At 50.7% G+C, this 24089-nt stretch overlaps 1 protein-coding gene across 1 annotated transcript; it reads left to right on the forward strand.

The window, feature by feature from the left end:
• Positions 1–1449: 1449 nt before the first annotated feature.
• LOC106594656 (ryanodine receptor 2-like) lies at positions 1450–11394 on the forward strand (the record flags this gene model as incomplete). The annotated part of the gene is made up of 2 exons (XM_014186052.2): positions 1450–1646; positions 11220–11394. Coding segments are annotated over exons 1-2 (361 nt in total), but the record flags the coding sequence as incomplete, so codon positions are not given.
• Positions 11395–24089: the final 12695 nt, after the last annotated feature.

Below are 24089 nucleotides of genomic sequence, written 5' to 3' on the forward strand. Positions count from 1 at the left end.
GCATTTCAGCAGACATCAGTAACATGTTGTCTGGCGCTGTTGTTTCAGCAGACATCAGTTACATTGTGTATGGCCCTGTTGTTTCAGCAGACATCAGTAAACATGTTGTCTGGCCCTGTTGTTTCAGCAGACATCAGTAACATGTTGTCTGGTCCTGTTGTTTCAGCAGCCAGAGCAGACATCAGTAACATGTTGTCTAGCCCTGTTGTTTCAGCAGACATCAGTAAAATGTTGTCTGGCCCCTGTTGTTTCAGCAGACATCAGTAACATGTTGTCTGGTCCTGTTGTTTCAGCAGACATCAGTAACATGTTGTCTGGTCCTGTTGTTATCAGCAGACATCAGTAACATGTTGTCTGGCCCTGTTGTTTCAGAAGACATCAGTAACATGTTGTCTGGCCCTGTTGTGATTTCAGCAGACATCAGTAACATGTTGTCTGGTCCTGTTGTTTCAGCAGCCAGAGCAGACATCAGTAACATGTTGTCTGGCCCTGTTGTTTCAGCAGACATCAGTAACATGTTGTCTGGTCCCGTTGTTTCAGCAGACATCAGTAACATGTTGTCTGGTCCTGTTGTTTCAGTATTTCAGCAGACATCAGTAAACATGTTGTCTGGTCCTGTTGTTTCAGCAGACATCAGTAACATGTTGTCTGGCCCTGTTGTTTCAGCATTTCAGCAGACATCAGTAACATGTTGTCTGGCGCTGTTGTTTCAGAAGACATCAGTTACATGTTGTCTGGCCCTGTTGTTTCAGCAGACATCAGTAACATGTTGTCTGGCCCTGTTGTTTCAGCAGACATCAGTAACATGTTGTCTGGCCCTGTTGTTTCAGCAGCCAGAGCAGACATCAGTAACATGTTGTCTGGTCCTGTTGTTTCAGTATTTCAGCAGACATCAGTAACATGTTGTCTGGCCCTGTTGTTTCAGCAGCCAGAGCAGACATTAGTAACATGTTGTCTGGCCCTGTTGTTTCAGCAGACATCAGTAACATGTTGTCTGGTCCTGTTGTTTCAGCATTTCAGCAGACATCAGTAACATGTTGTCTAGCCCTGTTGTTTCAGCAGACATCAGTAACATGTTGACTGGTCCTGTTGTTTCAGCAGACATCAGTAACATGTTGTCTGGCCCTGTTGTTTCAGCAGACATCAGTAACATGTTGTCTGGCCCTGTTGTTTCGGCAGACATCAGTAACATGTTGTCTGGCCCTGTTGTTTCAGCAGACATCAGTAACATGTTGTCTGGTCCTGTTGTTTCAGCAGCCAGAGCAGACATCAGTAACATGTTGTCTGGCCCTGTTGTTTCAGCAGCCAGAGCAGACATCAGTAACATGTTGTCTGGCCCTGTTGTTTCAGCAGACATCAGTAACATGTTGTCTGGCCCTGTTGTTTCAGCAGCCAGAGCAGACATCAGTAACATGTTGTCTGGCCCTGTTGTTTCTGCAGCCAGAGCAGACATCAGTAACATGTCAGCTGAGCGGTTTCGTATCTTCCGAGCAGAGAAGACGTACAGCGTGAACGCCGGGAAGTGGTACTTTGAGTTTGAGGTGCTGACGTCCGGGGAGATGAGGGTCGGCTGGGCGCGGCCTGGCTGTCTACCTGACCAGGAGCTGGGCTCTGACCAACACGCTTTCGTCTTCGACGGATTCAAGGTGAGTCAGAAATTCCAACACAAAAAAAAAATCTGACTGATTTGATGTTTATTGAGGTTAATTGAGATTTATTAAAAGAAATGTTTCAACATGTAGAAGAAGTTTACAACGTGGAGACCTTCATATGTGTACACAGTGCTGTCAGAGCACCGTATTTACCCAGAAGGCCTTTCATCCTTCCTAGACTTTATGGAACTTTTGCTATTTCCTTTTTGGCAACTTCTAGGAACTTGTTCATGCATAGTTTCCATGATAATCTATATATGGTCTTTAGTTGAGTTATAGACGTGCTTTTCAGCCTGTTATTCTCTCAGTCGTCAGGGGAAACCCGATTTGGGGATTTCTGGTACATCATCAATGTCACGTTCCTCGTATTCTCCCTCATCGGAAGATATGTCGAAATCACTCGATGACCAATACGCAGCAGGTTGACTGTTCCACATCATCTTTATTTTAGATGGAAACGACAAAACAAAATAAACACGCAGAGGAGAAAGGTGACAGTTTCACAGGTGAAACGAAACACAGTGCAAAATTACAATTACCCACAAAAATCAAACAAACACACCCCACTATATGGGACTCTCAATCAAAGGCAGATAGACAACACCTGCCTTCAACTGAGAGTCCCAACCCCAATTAACCAAACAAACATACACTCACTAAACTCCACATAGAAATACCTAACCTAGAACCTACCCCAACACTCACAACCCCACTATACCATAACCAAACATAACTGCCACGTCCTGACCAAATATAATACAAAAAACCTAAGTATATGGTCAGGACGTGACATTACCCCCTAAAGGTGCATACACTGAATGCACAAAACCAACAGAAAAAACAAAACAAAAAAAACAACACACAATTAACCTCCTAACTAAAGGGAGGGAAGGGAGGGTGGCTGCCGTCAACGACGGCACAGTGCTACACCCCCTCCCCAACCCACCTCTATTGGAGGTGGCTCCGGTTCTGGCCTGCTGTCCAACAGACCGTAGACAGACCTGTTGGGCTTAGGACAGTAGGCAGACTTCTTTGGTTCTGGTTCGTGGGCCGACTCCGTCGGTCCCAGGCTGTAAGCAGACTCCTTCGGTTCTGGGTTGTAGGCAGAATCATCACAGTCATAGTTAATCAACTTTATTTTAGAATTGTGACCAGACTCACCCGGTTCTGGGTCACAGGCAGCTCCCCTCAGTCCCGGGTCGCAAGAGGTTGTCGGATACTCTGGTCCGCACCCCGGTGTCGGATCCTCTGGGCCGCACCCCGGTGTCGGATCCTCCGACGGCCCTGACCCAGGATTCACCAGGCTGGGGAGACATGATGGATGCCTGGCCCTGGGCACAGGCACAGGACTCACCAGGCTGGGGAGACCCACTGAAGGCCTGGTCCTGGGAGGTGGCACAGGATGAACCAGGATGGGGAGACCCACTGGAGGCCTGGTCCGAGGAGGTGGCACAGGACGGACCAGGATGGGGAGACCCACTGGAGGCCTGGTCCTGGGAGGTGGCACAGGATGAACCAGGATGGGGAGACCCACTGAAGGCCTGGTCCTGGGAGGTGGCACAGGACTCACCAGGCTGGGGAGACCCACTGAAGGCCTGGTCCTGGGAGGTGGCACAGGATGAACCAGGATGGGGAGACCCACTGGAGGCCTGGTCCGAGGAGGTGGCACAGGACGGACCAGGATGGGGAGACCCACTGGAGGCCTGGTCCTGGGAGGTGGCACAGGATGAACCAGGATGGGGAGACCCACTGAAGGCCTGGTCCTGGGAGGTGGCACAGGACTCACCAGGCTGGGGAGACCCACTGAAGGCCTGGTCCTGGGAGGTGGCACAGGATGAACCAGGATGGGGAGACCCACTGGAGGCCTGGTCCGAGGAGGTGGCACAGGACGGACCAGGATGGGGAGACCCACTGGAGGCCTGGTCCTGGGAGGTGGCACAGGATGAACCAGGATGGGGAGACCCACTGAAGGCCTGGTCCTGGGAGGTGGCACAGGATGAACCAGGATGGGGAGACCCACTGGAGGCCTGGTCCGAGGAGGAGGCACAGGATAAACCGGGCTGTGGGGGAGCACTGGAGTTCTGGTACGGACACTCTTTACCCACACTCCAGGCTGAATGCCCACTTTGGCCCGGCACGGGCGGAGAGCAGGCATTGGGCGAACTGGACCCTCCCAGCGCTCTGGAGACACAGTGCGCAACGCCGGCGCAGGATAACCTGGACCGAGGAGGCGCACTGGAGACCAGACGCGCTGAGCTGGCACCATCCGCCCTGGCTCGATGCCTGCACTCGCATGGCACTTGCGGGGGCTGGTATGTAGCGCACCGGGCTTTGAACGTGCACTGGGGACACCGTGCGCTCCACGGCATAACACGGTGTCTTACCAGTACCACGCTGCTTCCGGTAAGCACGGGGAGTTGGCTTAGGTCTACCACCTGACTCCGCCAATCTCCCCGTGTGCCCCCCCAAAAAAATTGTGGGGCTGCCTCCCGTGTCCGTTGCGCTCCCTCTCCTCATACCAGCGCCTCTCAGCTCTCGCCGCCTCGATCTCCCACTGTGGGCGGCGATAATCCCCAGCTTGAGTCCATGGTCCTTTCCCGTCCAGGATTTCCTCCCAAGTCCATGACTCCAGATAGCCTTTCTCCTGGTGCCTCTCCTTGTGCTGCTCCTTCCTCTGCTGCTTGGTCCGTTGTCGGTGGGTAATTCTGTCACGTTCCTCGTATTCTCCCTCATCGGAAGATATGTCGAAATCACTCGATGACCAATACGCAGCAGGTTGACTGTTCCACATCATCTTTATTTTAGATGGAAACGACAAAACAAAATAAACACGCAGAGGAGAAAGGTGACAGTTTCACAGGTGAAACGAAACACAGTGCAAAATTACAATTACCCACAAAAATCAAACAAACACACCCCACTATATGGGACTCTCAATCAAAGGCAGATAGACAACACCTGCCTTCAACTGAGAGTCCCAACCCCAATTAACCAAACAAACATACACTCACTAAACTCCACATAGAAATACCTAACCTAGAACCTACCCCAACACTCACAACCCCACTATACCATAACCAAACATAACTGCCACGTCCTGACCAAATATAATACAAAAAAACCTAAGTATATGGTCAGGACGTGACAATCAAAAATAAATCAATCACATCATGTTTTTTTTGGGGACTCGTTCGGCGACGCCGACCTTGTGATGTCATTACGATGGTGTTGTGGTGTCATTATGGGGTGTTGTGGTGTCATTATGGGGTGTTGTGATGTCATTATGGGGTGTTGTGTGGAAATTGATGAGAAAAAAATCTATTTAATTAATTTTTCATTCAGGCTGTAACACAACAAAATGCGGAATAAGTCAAGGGGTATGAATACTTTCTAAATGCACTGTATGTGCAACAACAACAACAATAACAACGACAACAACAACAACAACAACAACGACAACAGTGATCACATGCCTTTTAAAACAACCTACTGGGCACAAACTGGTTGAATCAACGTTGTTTCCACATTATTCAACCAAGACATCTGATTGGATTAGCAAGAAGCCGTCAACGATATGTCGTTTTGTCTTTTTTTCCACCCCCCCACCCAACCTTTAGCCTCGTTCCAATGACATGGTGAATTCTCCTGTTGAATTCACGTTCGTTGACAACTCATACACATTTCTATTGAGACTAGACGTTGAATTGATGTCTGCGCCCTTATAAACACCTTATAAGCACCAAAAATCCCTGTTGTTATGACAAGTGGTAATAAATCACTCATATTGATTAGGAGGGGAAACTGGTTGTACCTGCTGTTGAAACTTAACAACTAAATTAAACCCACATGGAAACTGGAAGTAATGTGTCCATCACTGGTAGAGGAGAGCTGGTTAGCTACACCTTGAAGTGTTGCATTGTGATTGAAGTCGCCATTCTGATAAGTGTTAATCACTCATGTCACTAGACAGTCAAATCATGAATTTAGGAAAAACGTTTGGCTTGAATGCACTGTTTAAATGTACGTTCCACACGGGAACACTCTCTTCTCTCTTTCCTCTCCTCTCTTCTCTCTCTCTTCTTTCTCTCTCTATTCTCTCTTTCTCCTCTCTTCTCTCTCTCGCTCTCTCGCTCTCTCTCTCTATTCTCTCTCCTCTCTTCTCTCTTCTCTCTCTTTCTCACTCTCATCTCTCTCTCTCTTCTCTCTCTTTCTCTCTCTCTTTTCTCTCTCCTCTCTCGTTCTTTCTTTCTTTCTTTCTTTCTTTCTTTTTTTCTCTCCCCCCCACACAGCTGGTTCTGACAATAAGACTACTGGTTGTTTAGATGTGAATTTGTAGAGCGCTTATATCTATATTTTGGAATGTTGGATGTTCATTTCAGGAGGCTGCCGTCACAGAAAAGAGAATAAACCACGTTTCTTCTTTTTAATTAACTTCAACGAATCCCGACCCGCCGTAGGATATCAACAGTTACAACGGTTGGCTGCTATTTAAGTGATCATTTGCGTTCCAAGTCCTGCGACCCCCCTAAATCAACAGTACTATAAAATGTGATACGAACGTCACCAATCTGAGGTTATAAAGAGGGGTGCTTCCCCCTGGTGGATATGGTTAGAACATCAGCTTGTGTAACGTAGTAAACGGTGTTGTCAATGGAAAGTAGCGTAGTAACACTGAGTGGACGAAACATTAGGAACTCTTTCAATGACTTAGACTGACCAGGTGAATCCAGGTGAACGCTATGATCCCTTATTGATGTCACTTGTTAAATCCACTTCAATCAGTGTAGATGAAGGGGAGGAGACAGGTTAAAGAAGGATTGTTAAGCCTTGAGACAATTGAGACATGGATTGTGTATGTGTGCCATTCAGAGGGTGAATGGGCAAGACAAAATATTTAAGTGCCTTTTAACGGGGTGTGGTAGTAGGTGCCAGGCGCACCAGTTGGTGTCAAGAACTGCAGCGCTGCTGGGTTTTTCACACTCAACAGTTTCCTGTGTGCATCCAGAATGGTCCACCACCCAAAGGACATCCAGCCAACTGGACACAACTGTGGGAAGTATTAGAGTCAACATGGTCCAGCATCCCCTGTGGAACGCTTTTTTGACACCTTGTAGAGTCCATGACCCGACGAATCGAGGCTGTTCTGAGGGCAAATGGCGGGTGCAACTCAAATATTAGGAAGCTGTTCCTAATGATTTGTCCGCTCAGTGTATTTCTCAATAGTTTTATCATTTAGAGATACAAAAATGCTCTTTATGCACAATTGAACTGGGCTCTAGAAAGATCTTCCAATGTGACTGTGTGTAGAAGCCCATTCAAATGGCACCCTATTCCCTATGTAGTGCACTACTTTTGATCAGAGCCCTATGGATCCTGGTCAAACGTAGTGCACTACAGAGGGAATAGGGTGCCATTTGGGAGAGGGGGGGGAGCTATTTCTGCTCTGTGAGAGGACACTGAGAGGTTACAAAGAAGTGTGTGTGTGGGACGGAGTGGAGGGGGGAGCCAGTACACTGTGGGACTGGAAATAGACTGAATGCGTTGGCTGATTGAGGATTCAAGGACTCTCCGTGTAATCATAGAGGGGGAGGGGAGGGAGGGGGGGCAGAGAGGGAAAGCGAGAGAGAGAAAGAGGGAGGAGGCAGAGGGAGGGAGGAGGGGTGCAGAGAGGGAGAGAGGGAGATAGGGAGACAGGGAGAGGCAGAGGGAGAGAGAGATTGAGGGGGTGCAGAGAGGGAGAGCGAGGGAGAGGGGGAGGCAGAGGGAGGGAGAGGGGGAGGCAGAGAAAGGAGGGGTGCAGAGAGAGAGGGTAGGGTTGTGATGACTGATGATGATGATGATGATGATGGAGTGACTATAGCAGCTTGACTGTCACTCCTCTATGTTATAACTCTTCTATAGCAGCGTGACTGTCACTCCTCTCTGTTAGAACTCTTCTATAGCAGCTTGACTGTCACTCCTCTATGTTAGAACTCTTCTATAGCAGCTTGACTGTCACTCCTCTATGTTAGAACTCTTCTATAGCAGCGTGACTGTCACTCCTCTGTTATAACTCTTCTATAGCAGCTTGACTGTCATTCCTCTATGTTAGAACTCTTCTATAGCAGCGTGACTGTCACTCCTCTATGTTGTTTATAATACATTGCCTATATCTACACACCCCAGAGTTAGTACTTGGTGGAAACACATTTTTCCATTACAGCTGTATGACATCTGGACCAACTTTACACAGTTCTTAAGCCAACATTCAGTATATCCATAGTTTTTGTTAAAAAAAATTGCTCAAGCTCATTACATTTGTTTGGGAATCTTTGGTGGACAAGCAATATTCAAAACCTTGTCTCTGATTTTCAAACAAATTGAAGTCCGGCAGAGACTGGGGAGTTTGTCAGAATGAAAAAAATAAAAAATAAAAATTTTAAAGGATCAAAGCCCAGGTAAAAAGTTGGACGAAAACCTCAGTCTTCTGAAAACCCTTGGATTGGGGGTTTATTATTCTGCAGGACACAAATGTTAATACCAAAGACACACCAGAAAGACTTTTCCAAGAGATGTTCCTGAGTGGTCCAGTCCTCAGTCCTGCCTTAAATCTGTTTGATATTCAGAGACAAAATTTGATTATTGTTGTCCATCAGTGATTCCCAACCTAATTAACTGAGCTTGAGCATTTTAAATATATATGTTTTCTTTACAAAACAATGGTTATATGTCGTCCTAAGAGTTGTGAAAAGGTTGGTCGAATCTTATTCACAATGATTCCAAGCTGTAATGGCTGACAAAAGTGTTTCCACCACGTATTCACTCTGTGGGGTGAAGACATACGCGGTCAAGACATCTTAGGTTGTGTATGTAACCGATGTGAAATGGCTAGTTAGTTAGGGGACGGAACCTACACTGTTACATGTAGATCTGTAGGAAAAACATCAAATGTCATCCCTTTTTAGATAACATTTAAAGGCAGAACAATGTGAAGAATATTCAAGGATGATGTGGAGTGTGTGTGTTTTAAACATGCTTTGTTGACTGTGTGTGTTTAAACATGCTTTGTAGACTGTGTGTGTGTGTGTGTGTGTGTGTGTGTGTGTGTGTGTGTGTGTGTGTGTGTGTGTGTGTGTGTGTGTGTGTGTGTGTGTGTGTGTGTGTGTGTTTAAACATGCTTTGTTGACTGTGTGTGTGTGTGTGTGTGCGTGTGTGTGTGTGTGTGCGTGTTTAAACATGCTTTGTTGTGTATGTGTGTGTGTGTGTTTAAACATGCTTTGTTGACTGTGTGTGTGTGTGTGTTTAAACATGCTTTGTTGACTGTGTGTGTGTGTGTGTGTGTGTGTGTGTGTGTGTGTGTGTGTGTGTGTGTGTGTGTGTGTGTGTGTGTGTGTGTGTGTGTGTGTGTGTGTGTGTGTGTGTGTGTGTGTGTGTGTGTGTGTGTGTGTGTGTGTTTAAACATGCTTTGTTGACTGTGTGTGTGTGTTTAAACATGCTTTCCAATCGGAAAGTATTCAGACCCCTTGACATTTTCAACATTTTGTTATGTTACAGCCTTATTCTAAAATATATATTTATTTTTTTATCCCCTCATGAATCTACACACAATACCCCATAATGACAAAGCAAAAAAAGTAATTATTTTAATTCTAGCACATTTATTAAAAATAAAAAACAGAAATAGCATTTTTATATCAGTATTCAGAGCCTTTACTCAGAACTTTGTTGAAGCACCTTTGGCAGTGATTACAGCCATGAGTCTTCTTGGGTATGACGCTACAAGCTTGTCACACCTGTATTTGGGGAGTTTCTCCCATTCTTCTCTGCAGATCCTCTCAAGCTCTGTCTGGTTGGATGGGGAGCGTCGCTGCACAGCTATTTTCATGTCTCTTCAGAGATGTTAGATCGGGTTCAAGTCCGGGTTCTGGCTGGGCCACTCAAGGACATTCAGAGACTTGTCCCGAAGCCACTCCTGCATTGTCTTGGCTGTGTGCTTAGGGTCGTTGTCCTGTTGGAAGGTGAACCTTCGCCCCAGTCTGAGGTCCTGAGCACTCTGGAGCAGGTTTTCATCAAGGATCTCTCTGTACTTTTCTCCGTTCATCTTCCCCTCGATCCTGACTAGTCACCCAGTCCCTGCCACTGAAAAACATTCCTACAGCATGATGCTGCCAACACCATGCTTCACCGTAGGGATGGTGCCAGGTTTCCTCCAGACGTGATGATTGGCATTCAGGCCAAAGAGTTCAATCTTGTCTTCATCAGACCAGAGAATCTTGTTTCTCATGGTCAGAGTCCTTTAGGTGCCTTTTGGCAAACTCCAAGGGGGCTGTCATGTGCTTTTTATTGAGGATTGGTTATCGTTTGACCACTCTACCATAAAGGTCTGATTGGTGGAGTGCTGCAAAGATGGTTCTCCCATCTCAACAGAGGAACTCTGGAGCTCTGTCAGAGTGACCATTGGTTTCTTGGTCACCTCCCTGACCAAGGCCCTTCTCCCCCAATTGCTCAGTTTGGCTTGGTGGTTCCATACTTCTTCCATTTAAAAATGATGAAGGCAACTGTGTTCTTGTGGACCTTCAATGCTGCAGACTTTTTTTGGTAACCTTCCCCAGATCTGTGCCTCGACACAATCTTGCCTCGGAGCTCTAAGGACAATTCCTTCGACCTCATGGCTTGGTTTTTGCTCTGACATGCACTGTCAACTGTGGGATCTTATATAGACAGGTGTGTACCTTCCAAATCATGTCCAATCAATTAAATTTACCACAGGTGGAATCCAATCAAGTTGTAGAAACATCTCAAGGATGATCAATGGAAACAGGATGCACCTGAGCTTAATTTTCAAATCTCATAGCAAAGGGTCTGAATACTTATGTAAATAAGGTATTTCTGTTTTTTTGTTTTTTTAAAACCTGTTTTCACTTTGTTATTATGGTGTATTGTGTGTAGATTGAGGAGGATTTTTATTTATTTAATACATTTTAGAATAAGGCTGTAATGTAACAAAATGTGGGGGAAAAGGGAAGGGGTCTGAATACTTTCAGAAGACACTGTCACGTCCTGACTAGTAAAGGGGTCATTTGTAATTGTAGTATGGTCCAGGGCGTGGCAGGGGGTGTTTGTTTTGTGTGTTTTGTTTTTTTTTGGTTCTAGGGGATTTTGGTTCTAGTTTTCTATTTCTATGTTTCTTTTTCCGTGTTTGGCCGAGTATGGTTTCCAATCAGAGGCAGGTGTTTTTCGTTGTCTCTGATTGGAAGCCATACTTAGGCAGCCTGTTTTTCCTGTGTCTTTGTGGGTGGTTGTTTTCTGTATAGTCTGTGTACCTTACAGAACTGTTGATTGTCGGTTTATTGTTTTCATTTAAGCGTTCACTTTATTAAATAATAAAAAGAAGAAGATGAGCACTTTACCCGCTGCGTTTTGGTCACCTTTCATCGACGCATGTGACAAACACTGTATATACCTGTGTGTGTGTGTGTGTGTGTGTGTGTGTGTGTGTGTGTGTGTGTGTGTGTGTGTGTGTGTGTGTGTGTGTGTGTGTGTGTGTGTGTGTGTGTGTGTGTGTGTGTGTGTGTGTGTGTGTTCCAGGCCCAGCTGTGGCACCAGGGTAACGAGCACTTCGGCAGGTCGTGTGCTCCAGGTGATGTGGTGGGCTGTATGGTTGATCTGAACGAACACACCATGATGTTTACCCACAACGGAGAGGTGCTCCTGGACCACTCAGGGTCTGAACTGGCCTTCAAGGACTTTAGGGTTTGGGAAGGTCAGTGTCTGAACTGCTACTCAAAATGACTATCTTACGCCCACCCTATGGTACTGGTCTGTCCTACTGTCTACCCCACCCTATGTTCCATGTCTGTCCTACTGTCTACCCCACCCTATGGTCCATGTCTGTCCTACAGTCTACCCCACCCTATGGTCTGTCCTACTGTCTACCCCACCTTATGGTCTGTCCTACTGTCTACACCACCCTATGGTCTGTCCTACTGTCTACCCCACCCTATGGTCTGTCTTACTGTCGACCCCACCCTATGGACCATGTCTGTCCTACTGTCTACCCCACCCTATGGCCCATGTCTGTCCTAATGTCTACCCCACCCTATGGTCCATGTCTGTCCTACTGTCTACCCCACCCTATGGTCTGTCCTACTGTCTACCCCACCCTATGGTCTGTCCTACTGTCTACCCCACCCTATGGTCTGTCCTACTGTCTACCCCACCCTATGGCCCATGTCTGTCCTACTGTCAACCCCACCCTATGGTCTGTCCTACTGTCTACCCCACCCTATGGTCCATGTCTGTCCTACTGTCTACCCCACCCTATGGTCTGTCCTGCTGTCTACCCCACCCTATGGTCTGTCCTACTGTCTACCCCACCCTATGGTCCATGTCTGTCCTACTGTCAACCCCACCCTATGGTCTGTCCTACTGTCTACCCCACCCAAGGGTCCATGTCTGTCCTACTGTCTTCCCCACCCTATGGTCTGTCCTACTGTCTACCCCACCCTATGGGCAAAGTCTGTCCTACTGTCTACCCGACCCTATGGTCTGTCCTACTGTCTACCCCACCCTATGGTCCATGTCTGTCCTACAGTCTACCCCAACCTATGGTCCATGTCTGTCCTACTGTCTACCCCACCCAATGGTCCATGTCTGTCCTACTGTCTACCCCACCCTATGTCCCATGTCTGTCCTACTGTCTACCCCACCCTATGTCCATGTCTGTCCTACTGTCTACCCCACCCTATGGTCTGTCCTACTGTCTACCCCACCCTATGGTCTGTCCTACTGTCTACCCCACCCTATGGTCTGTCCTACTTTATACCCCACCCTATGGTCTGTCCTACTGTCTACCCCACCTTACGGTCTGTCCTACTGTCTACCCCACCCATTGTCCATGTCTGTCCTACTGTCTACCCCACCATATGGTCTGTCCTACTGTCTACCCCACCCTATGTTCCATATCTGACCTACTGTCTACCCCACCCTATGGTCTGTCCTACTGTCTACCCCACCCTATGGTCCATGTCTGTCCTACTGTCAACCCCACCCTATGGTCTGTCCTACTGTCTACCCCACCCTATGGGCCAAGTCTGTCCTACTGTCTACCCGACCCTATGGTCTGTCCTACTGTCTACCCCACCCTATGGTCCATGTCTGTCCTACTGTCTATCTCACCCAACGGAGTCATGTCTGTCCTACTGTCTACCCCACCCTATGGCCCATGTCTGTCCTACTGTCTACCCCACCCTATGGTCTGTCCTACTGTCTACCCCACCCTATGGTCTGTCCTACTGTCTACCCCACCCTATGGTCTGTCCTACTGTCTACCCCACCCTATGGTCTGTCCTACTGTCTACCCCACCCTATGGTCCATGTCTGTCCTACTGTCTACCCCCACCCTATGGTCTGTCCTACTGTCTAACCCACCCTATGGTCTGTCCTACTGTCTACCCCACCCTATGGCCCATGTCTGTCCTACTGTCTACCCCACCCTATGGTCTGTCCTACTGTCTACCCCACCCCTATGTTCCATGTCTGTCCTACTGTCAACCCCACCCTATGGTCTGTCCTACTGTCTACCCCACCCTATGGTCCATGTCTGTCCTACTGTCTACCCCACCCTATGGTCTGTCCTGCTGTCTACCCCACCCTATGGTCTGTCCTACTGTCTACCCCACCCTATGGTCCATGTCTGTCCTACTGTCAACCCCACCCCTATGGTCTGTCCTACTGTCTACCCCACCCAATGGTCCATGTCTGTCCTACTGTCTTCCCCACCCTATGGTCTGTCCTACTGTCTACCCCACCCTATGGGCAAAGTCTGTCCTACTGTCTACCCGACCCTATGGTCTGTCCTACTGTCTACCCCACCCTATGTACCATGTCTGTCCTACTGTCTACCCCACCCTATGGTCCATGTCTGTCCTACTGTCTACCCCACCCAATGGTCCATGTCTGTCCTACTGTCTACCCCACCCTATGTCCCATGTCTGTCCTACTGTCTACCCCACCCTATGGCCCATGTCTGTCCTACTGTCTACCCCACCCTATGGTCTGTCCTACTGGCTACCCCACCCTATGGTCTGTCCTACTGTCTACCCCACCCTATGGTCTGTCCTACTGTCTACCCCACCCTATGGTCTGTCCTACTGTCTACCCCACCCTATGGTCTGTCCTACTGTCTACCCCACCCTATGGTCCATGTCTGTCCTACTGTCAACCCCACCCTATGGTCTGTCCTACTGTCTACCCCACCCTATGGCCCATGTCTGTCCTACTGTCTACCCCACTCTATGGTCTGTCCTACTGTCTACCCCACCGTATGGTCTGTCCTACTGTCTACCCCACCCTATGCCCATGTCTGTCCTACTGTCTACCCCACCCTATGGTCTGTCCTACTGTCTACACCACCGTATGGTCTGTCCTACTGTCTACCCCACCCAATGGTCCTTGTCTGTCCTACTGTCTACCCCACCCTATGGTCTGTCCTACTGTCTACCCCACCCTATGGTCCATGTCTGTCCTACAGTCTACCCCACCCTATGGTCCATGTCTGTCCTACTGTCTACCCCACCCAATGGTCCATGTCTGTCCTACTGTCTACCCCACCCTATGTCCCATGTCTGTCCTACTGTCTACCCCACCCTATGTCCATGTCTGTCCTACTGTCTACCCCACCCTATGGTCTGTCCTACTGTCTACCCCACCCTATGGTCTGTCCTACTGTCTACCCCACCCTATGGTCTGTCCTACTTTATACCCCACCCTATGGTCTGTCCTACTGTCTACCCCACCCTACGGTCTGTCCTACTGTCTACCCCACCCATTGTCCATGTCTGTCCTACTGTCTACCCCACCATATGGTCTGTCCTACTGTCTACCCCACCCTATGTTCCATATCTGTCCTACTGTCTACCCCACCCTATGGTCTGTCCTACTGTCTACCCCACCCTATGGTCCATGTCTGTCCTACTGTCAACCCCACCCTATGGTCTGTCCTACTGTCTACCCCACCCAATTGTCCATGTCTGTCCTACTGTCTTCTCCACCCTATGGTCTGTCCTACTGTCTACCCCACCCGATGGGCCAAGTCTGTCCTACTGTCTACCCGACCCTATGGTCTGTCCTACTGTCTACCCCACCCTATGGTCCATGTCTGTCCTACTGTCTATCTCACCCAACGGAGTCATGTCTGTCCTACTGTCTACCCCACCCTATGGCCCATGTCTGTCCTACTGTCTACCCCACCCTATGGTCTGTCCTACTGTCTACCCCACCCTATGGTCTGTCCTACTGTCTACCCCACCCTATGGTCTGTCCTACTGTCTACCCCACCCTATGGTCTGTCCTACTGTCTACCCCACCCTATGGTCTGTCCTACTGTCTACCCCACCCTATGGTCCATGTCTGTCCTACTGTCTACCCCCCACCCTATGGTCTGTCCTACTGTCTACCCCACCCTATGGTCTGTCCTACTGTCTACCCCACCCTATGGCCCATGTCTGTCCTACTGTCTACCCCACCCTATGGTCTGTCCTACTGTCTACCCCACCCTATGTTCCATGTCTGTCCTACTGTCAACCCCACCCTATGGTCTGTCCTACTGTCTACCCCACCCTATGGTCCATGTCTGTCCTACTGTCTACCCCACCCTATGGTCTGTCCTGCTGTCTACCCCACCCTATGGTCTGTCCTACTGTCTACCCCACCCTATGGTCCATGTCTGTCCTACTGTCAACCCCACCCTATGGTCTGTCCTACTGTCTACCCCACCCAATGGTCCATGTCTGTCCTACTGTCTTCCCCACCCTATGGTCTGTCCTACTGTCTACCCCACCCTATGGGCAAAGTCTGTCCTACTGTCTACCCGACCCTATGGTCTGTCCTACTGTCTACCCCACCCTATGTACCATGTCTGTCCTACTGTCTACCCCACCCTATGGTCCATGTCTGTCCTACTGTCTACCCCACCCAATGGTCCATGTCTGTCCTACTGTCTACCCCACCCTATGTCCCATGTCTGTCCTACTGTCTACCCCACCCTATGGCCCATGTCTGTCCTACTGTCTACCCCACCCTATGGTCTGTCCTACTGGCTACCCCACCCTATGGTCTGTCCTACTGTCTACCACACCCTATGGTCTGTCCTACTGTCTACCCCACCCTATGGTCTGTCCTACTGTCTACCCCACCCTATGGTCTGTCCTACTGTCTACCCCACCCTATGGTCCATGTCTGTCCTACTGTCAACCCCACCCTATGGTCTGTCCTACTGTCTACCCCACCCTATGGCCCATGTCTGTCCTACTGTCTACCCCACTCTATGGTCTGTCCTACTGTCTACCCCACCGTATGGTCTGTCCTACTGTCTACCCCACCCTATGCCCATGTCTGTCCTACTGTCTACCCCACCCTATGGTCTGTCCTACTGTCTACACCACCGTATGGTCTGTCCTACTGTCTACCCCACCCAATGGTCCTTGTCTGTCCTACTGTCTACCCCACCCTATGGTCTGTCCTACAGTCTACCCCACCCTATGGTCCATGTCTGTCCTACTGTCTACCCCTCCCTATGGTCTGTCCTACTGTCTACCCCACCATATGGTCTATCCTACTGTCTACCCCACCCTATGGTCCATGTCTGTCCTACTGTCTACCCCAACTATTGGTCTGTCCTACTGTCTACCCCACCCTATGATCTGTCCTACTGTCTACCCCACCCTATGGGCCAAGTCTGTCCTACTGTCTACCCGACCCTATGGTCTGGCCTACTGTCTACCCCAGCCTATAGGCCATGTCTGTCCTACTGTCTACCCCACCCTATGGGTCATGTCTGTCCTACTGTCTACCCCACCCAATGGGCCATGTCTGTCCTACTGTCTACCCCACCCTATGGCCCATGTCTGTCCTACTGTCTACCCCACCCTATGGTCTGTCCTACTGTCTACCCCACCCTATTGGCCATGACTGTCCTACTGTCTACCCCAACCTATGGTCCATGACTGTCCGACTGTCTACCCCACCCTATGGTCTGTCCTACTGTCTACCCCACCCTATGGTCTGTCCTACTGTCTACCCCTCCCTATGGTCTGTCCTACTGTCTTCCCCACCCTATGGTCTGTCCTACTGTCTACCCCACCCTATGGCCCATGTCTGTCCTACTGTCAACCCCACCCTATGGTCTGTCCTACTTTCTACCCCACCCTATGGACCATGTCTGTCCTACTGTCTACCCCCACCCTATGGTCTGTCCTACTGTCTAACCCACCCTATGGTCTGTCCTACTGTCTACCCCACCCTATGGTCCATGTCTGTCCTACTGTCAACCCCACCCCTATGGTCTGTCCTACTGTCTACCCCACCCTATGGTCCAAGTCTGTCCTACTGTCAACCCCACCCTATGGTCTGTCCTACTGTCTACCCCACCCTATGGTCCATGTCTGTCCTACTGTCTACCCTACCCTATGGTCTGTCCTGCTGTCTACCCCACCCTATGGTCTGTCCTACTGTCTACCCCACCCTATGGTCCATGTCTGTCCTACTGTCAACCCCACCCTATGGTCTGTCCTACTGTCTACCCCACCCAATGATCCATGTCTGTCCTACTGTCTTCCCCACCCTATGGTCTGTCCTACTGTCTACCCCACCCTATGGGCCAAGTCTGTCCTACTGTCTACCCGACCCTATGGTCTGTCCTACTGTCTACCCCACCCTATGGTCCATGTCTGTCCTACTGTCAACCCCACCCTATGGTCTGTCCTACTGTCTACCCCACCCAATGGTCCATGTCTGTCCTACTGTCTTCCCCACCCTATGGTCTGTCCTACTGTCTACCCCACCCTATGGGCAAAGTCTGTCCTACTGTCTACCCGACCCTATGGTCTGTCCTACTGTCTACCCCACCCTATGTACCATGTCTGTCCTACTGTCTACCCCACCCTATGGTCCATGTCTGTCCTACTGTCTACCCCACCCAATGGTCCATGTCTGTCCTACTGTCTACCCCACCCTATGTCCCATGTCTGTCCTACTGTCTACCCCACCCTATGGCCCATGTCTGTCCTACTGTCTACCCCACGCTATGGTCTGTCCTACTGGCTACCCCACCCTATGGTCTGTCCTACTGTCTACCCCACCCTATGTTCTGTCCTACTGTCTACCCCACCCTATGGTCTGTCCTACTGTCTACCCCACCCTATGGTCTGTCCTACTGTCTACCCCACCCTATGGTCCATGTCTGTCCTACTGTCAACCCCACCCTATGGTCTGTCCTACTGTCTACCCCACCCTATGGCCCATGTCTGTCCTACTGTCTACCCCACTCTATGGTCTGTCCTACTGTCTACCCCACCGTATGGTCTGTCCTACTGTCTACCCCACCCTATGCCCATGTCTGTCCTACTGTCTACCCCACCCTATGGTCTGTCCTACTGTCTACACCACCGTATGGTCTGTCCTACTGTCTACCCCACCCAATGGTCCTTGTCTGTCCTACTGTCTACCCCACCCTATGGTCTGTCCTACAGTCTACCCCACCCTATGGTCCATGTCTGTCCTACTGTCTACCCCTCCCTATGATCTGTCCTACTGTCTACCCCACCATATGGTCTATCCTACTGTCTACCCCACCCTATGGTCCATGTCTGTCCTACAGTCTACCCCAACTATTGGTCTGTCCTACTGTCTACCCCACCCTATGGTCTATCCTACGTCTACCCCACCCTATGGGCCAAGTCTGTCCTACTGTCTACCCGACCCTATGGTCTGGCCTACTGTCTACCCCAGCCTATAGGCCATGTCTGTCCTACTGTCTACCCCACCCTATGGGTCATGTCTGTCCTACTGTCTACCCCACCCAATGGGCCATGTCTGTCCTACTGTCTACCCCACCCTATGGCCCATGTCTGTCCTACTGTCTACCCCACCCTATGGTCTGTCCTACTGTCTACCCCACCCTATTGGCCATGTCTGTCCTACTGTCTACCCCAACCTATGGTCCATGACTGTCCGACTGTCTACCCCACCCTATGGTCTGTCCTACTGTCTACCCCACCCTATGGTCTGTCCTACTGTCTACCCCTCCCTATGGTCTGTCCTACTGTCTTCCCCACCCTATGGTCTGTCCTACTGTCTACCCCAACCTATGGCCCATGTCTGTCCTACTGTCAACCCCACCCTATGGTCTGTCCTACTGTCTACCCCACCCTATGGACCATGTCTGTCCTACTGTCTACCCCCACCCTATGGTCTGTCCTACTGTCTAACCCACCCTATGGTCTGTCCTACTGTCTACCCCACCCTATGGTCCATGTCTGTCCTACTGTCAACCCCACCCTATGGTCTGTCCTACTGTCTACCCCACCCTATGGCCCAAGTCTGTCCTACTGTCAACCCCACCCTATGGTCTGTCCTACTGTCTACCCCACCCTATGGTCCATGTCTGTCCTACTGTCTACCCTACCCTATGGTCTGTCCTGCTGTCTACCCCACCCTATGGTCTGTCCTACTGTCTACCCCACCCTATGGTCCATGTCTGTCCTACTGTCAACCCCACCCTATGGTCTGTCCTACTGTCTACCCCACCCAATGATCCATGTCTGTCCTACTGTCTTCCCCACCCTATGGTCTGTCCTACTGTCTACCCCACCCTATGGGCCAAGTCTGTCCTACTGTCTACCCGACCCTATGGTCTGTCCTACTGTCTACCCCACCCTATGGTCCATGTCTGTCCTACTGTCTACCCCACCCTATGGCCCATGTCTGTCCTACTGTCTACCCCACCCAATGGTCCATGTCTGTCCTACTGTCTACCCCACCCTATGGCCCATGTCTCTCCTACTGTCTACCCCACCCTATGGTCTGTCCTACTGTCTACCCCACCCCTATGGTCTGTCCTACTGTCTACCCCACCCTATGGTCTGTCCTACTGTCTACCCCACCCTATGGGCCATGTCTGTCCTACTGTCTACCCCAACCTATGGTCGGTCCTACTGTCTACCCCACCCTATGGCCATGTCTGTCCTACTGTCTACCCCACTCTATGGTCTGTCGCTACTGTCTACCCCACCGTATGGTCTGTCCTACTGTCTACCCCACCCTATGTTCCATGTCTGTCCTACTGTCTACCCCACCCTATGGTCTGTCCTACTGTCTACACCACCCTATGGTCTGTCCTACTGTCTACCCCACCCAATGGTCCTTGTCTGTCCTACTGTCTACCCCACCCTATGGTCTGTCCTACAGTCTACCCCACCCTATGGTCCATGTCTGTCCTACTGTCTACCCCTCCCTATGGTCTGTCCTACTGTCTACCCCACCATATGGTCTGTCCTACTGTCTACCCCACCCTATGGTCCATGTCTGTCCTACTGTCTACCCCAACTATTGGTCTGTCCTACTGTCTACCCCACCCTATGGTCTGTCCTACTGTCTACCCCACCCTATGGGCCAAGTCTGTCCTACTGTCTACCCGACCCTATGGTCTGGCCTACTGTCTACCCCAGCCTATAGGCCATGTCTGTCCTACTGTCTACCCCACCCTATGGGTCATGTCTGTCCTACTGTCTACCCCACCCAATGGGCCATGTCTGTCCTACTGTCTACCCCCACCCTATGGCCCATGTCTGTCCTACTGTCTACCCCACCCTATGGTCTGTCCTACTGTCTACCCCACCCTATTGGCCATGACTGTCCTACTGTCTACCCCAACCTATGGTACATGACTGTCCGACTGTCTACCCCACCCTATGGTCTGTCCTACTGTCTACCCCACCCTATGGTCTGTCCTACTGTCTACCCCTCCCTATGGTCTGTCCTACTGTCTTCCCCACCCTATGGTCTGTCCTACTGTCTACCCCACCCTATGGCCCATGTCTGTCCTACTGTCAACCCCACCCTATGGTCTGTCCTACTGTCTACCCCACCCTATGGACCATGTCTGTCCTACTGTCTACCCCCACCCTATGGTCTGTCCTACTGTCTAACCCACCCTATGGTCTGTCCTACTGTCTACCCCACCCTATGGTCCATGTCTGTCCTACTGTCAACCCCACCCTATGGTCTGTCCTACTGTCTACCCCACCCTATGGTCCAAGTCTGTCCTACTGTCAACCCCACCCTATGGTCTGTCCTACTGTCTACCCCACCCTATGGTCCATGTCTGTCCTACTGTCTACCCTACCCTATGGTCTGTCCTGCTGTCTACCCCACCCTATGGTCTGTCCTACTGTCTACCCCACCCTATGGTCCATGTCTGTCCTACTGTCAACCCCACCCTATGGTCTGTCCTACTGTCTACCCCACCCAATGGTCCATGTCTGTCCTACTGTCTTCCCCACCCTATGGTCTGTCCTACTGTCTACCCCACCCTATGGGCCAAGTCTGTCCTACTGTCTACCCGACCCTATGGTCTGTCCTACTGTCTACCCCACCCTATGGTCCATGTCTGTCCTACTGTCAACCCCACCCTATGGTCTGTCCTACTGTCTACCCCACCCAATGGTCCATGTCTGTCCTACTGTCTTCCCCACCCTATGGTCTGTCCTACTGTCTACCCCACCCTATGGGCAAAGTCTGTCCTACTGTCTACCCGACCCTATGGTCTGTCCTACTGTCTACCCCACCCTATGTACCATGTCTGTCCTACTGTCTACCCCACCCTATGGTCCATGTCTGTCCTACTGTCTACCCCACCCAATGGTCCATGTCTGTCCTACTGTCTACCCCACCCTATGTCCCATGTCTGTCCTACTGTCTACCCCACCCCTATGGCCCATGTCTGTCCTACTGTCTACCCCACGCTATGGTCTGTCCTACTGGCTACCCCACCCTATGGTCTGTCCTACTGTCTACCCCACCCTATGGTCTGTCCTACTGTCTACCCCACCCTATGGTCTGTCCTACTGTCTACCCCACCCTATGGTCTGTCCTACTGTCTACCCCACCCTATGGTCCATGTCTGTCCTACTGTCAACCCCACCCTATGGTCTGTCCTACTGTCTACCCCACCCCTATGGCCCATGTCTGTCCTACTGTCTACCCCACTCTATGGTCTGTCCTACTGTCTACCCCACCGTATGGTCTGTCCTACTGTCTACCCCACCCTATGCCCATGTCTGTCCTACTGTCTACCCCACCCTATGGTCTGTCCTACTGTCTACACCACCGTATGGTCTGTCCTACTGTCTACCCCACCCAATGGTCCTTGTCTGTCCTACTGTCTACCCCACCCTATGGTCTGTCCTACAGTCTACCCCACCCTATGGTCCATGTCTGTCCTACTGTCTACCCCTCCCTATGGTCTGTCCTACTGTCTACCCCACCATATGGTCTATCCTACTGTCTACCCCACCCTATGGTCCATGTCTGTCCTACAGTCTACCCCAACTATTGGTCTGTCCTACTGTCTACCCCACCCTATGGTCTGTCCTACGTCTACCCCACCCTATGGGCCAAGTCTGTCCTACTGTCTACCCCACCCTATGGTCTGGCCTACTGTCTACCCCAGCCTATAGGCCATGTCTGTCCTACTGTCTACCCCACCCTATGGTTGTCTGTCCTACTGTCTACCCCACCCAATGGGCCATGTCTGTCCTACTGTCTACCCCACCCTATGGCCCATGTCTGTCCTACTGTCTACCCCACCCTATGGTCTGTCCTACTGTCTACCCCACCCTATTGGCCATGTCTGTCCTACTGTCTACCCCAACCTATGGTCCATGACTGTCCGACTGTCTACCCCACCCTATGGTCTGTCCTACTGTCTACCCCACCCTATGGTCTGTCCTACTGTCTACCCCTCCCTATGGTCTGTCCTACTGTCTTCCCCACCCTATGGTCTGTCCTACTGTCTACCCCAACCTATGGCCCATGTCTGTCCTACTGTCAACCCCACCCTATGGTCTGTCCTACTGTCTACCCCACCCTATGGACCATGTCTGTCCTACTGTCTACCCCCACCCTATGGTCTGTCCTACTGTCTAACCCACCCTATGGTCTGTCCTACTGTCTACCCCACCCTATGGTCCATGTCTGTCCTACTGTCAACCCCACCCTATGGTCTGTCCTACTGTCTACCCCACCCTATGGCCCAAGTCTGTCCTACTGTCAACCCCACCCTATGGTCTGTCCTACTGTCTACCCCACCCTATGGTCCATGTCTGTCCTACTGTCTACCCTACCCTATGGTCTGTCCTGCTGTCTACCCCACCCTATGGTCTGTCCTACTGTCTACCCCACCCTATGGTCCATGTCTGTCCTACTGTCAACCCCACCCTATGGTCTGTCCTACTGTCTACCCCACCCAATGATCCATGTCTGTCCTACTGTCTTCCCCACCCTATGGTCTGTCCTACTGTCTACCCCACCCTATGGGCCAAGTCTGTCCTACTGTCTACCCGACCCTATGGTCTGTCCTACTGTCTACCCCACCCTATGGTCCATGTCTGTCCTACTGTCTACCCCACCCTATGGCCCATGTCTGTCCTACTGTCTACCCCACCCAATGGTCCATGTCTGTCCTACTGTCTACCCCACCCTATGGCCCATGTCTCTCCTACTGTCTACCCCACCCTATGGTCTGTCCTACTGTCTACCCCACCCTATGGTCTGTCCTACTGTCTACCCCACCCTATGGTCTGTCCTACTGTCTACCCCACCCTATGGTCCATGTCTGTCCTACTGTCTACCCCCCACCCTATGGTCGGTCCTACTGTCTAACCCACCCTATGGTCTGTCCTACTGTCTACCCCACCATATGGTCCATGTCTGTACTACTGTCTACCCCTCCCTATGGTCTGTCCTACTGTCTACCCCACCCTATGTTCCATGTCTGTCCTACTGTCTACCCCACCCTATGGTCTGTCCTACTGTCTACCCCACCCTATTGTCCATGTCTGTCCTACTGTCAACCCCACCCTATGGTCTGTCCTACTGTCTACCCCACCCTATGGTCCAAGTCTGTCCTACTGTCAACCCCACCCTATGGTCTGTCCTACTGTCTACCCCACCCAAGGGTCCATGTCTGTCCTACTGTCTACCCCACCCTATGGTCTGTCCTGCTGTCTACCCCACCCTATGGTCTGTCCTACTGTCTACCCCACCCTATGGTCCATGTCTGTCCTACTGTCAACCCCACCCTATGGTCTGTCCTACTGTCTACTCCACCCAATGGTCCATGTATGTCCTACGGTCTTCCCCACCCTATGGTCTGTCCTACTGTCTACCCCACCCTATGGGCCAGGTCTGTCCTACTGTCTACCCGACCCTATGCTCTGTCCTACTGTCTACCCCACCCTATGGTCCATGTCTGTCCTACTGTCTACCCCACCCTATGGTCCATGTCTGTCCTACTGTCTACCCCACCCAATGGTCCATGTCTGTCCTACTGTCTACCCCACCCTATGGTCCATGTCTGTCCTACTGTCTAACCCACCCTATGGTCTGTCCTACTGTCTA

The sequence above is a fragment of the Salmo salar genome, unplaced genomic scaffold (genome assembly GCF_905237065.1).
Source record: "Salmo salar unplaced genomic scaffold, Ssal_v3.1, whole genome shotgun sequence".
Taxonomy (NCBI): domain Eukaryota; kingdom Metazoa; phylum Chordata; class Actinopteri; order Salmoniformes; family Salmonidae; genus Salmo; species Salmo salar.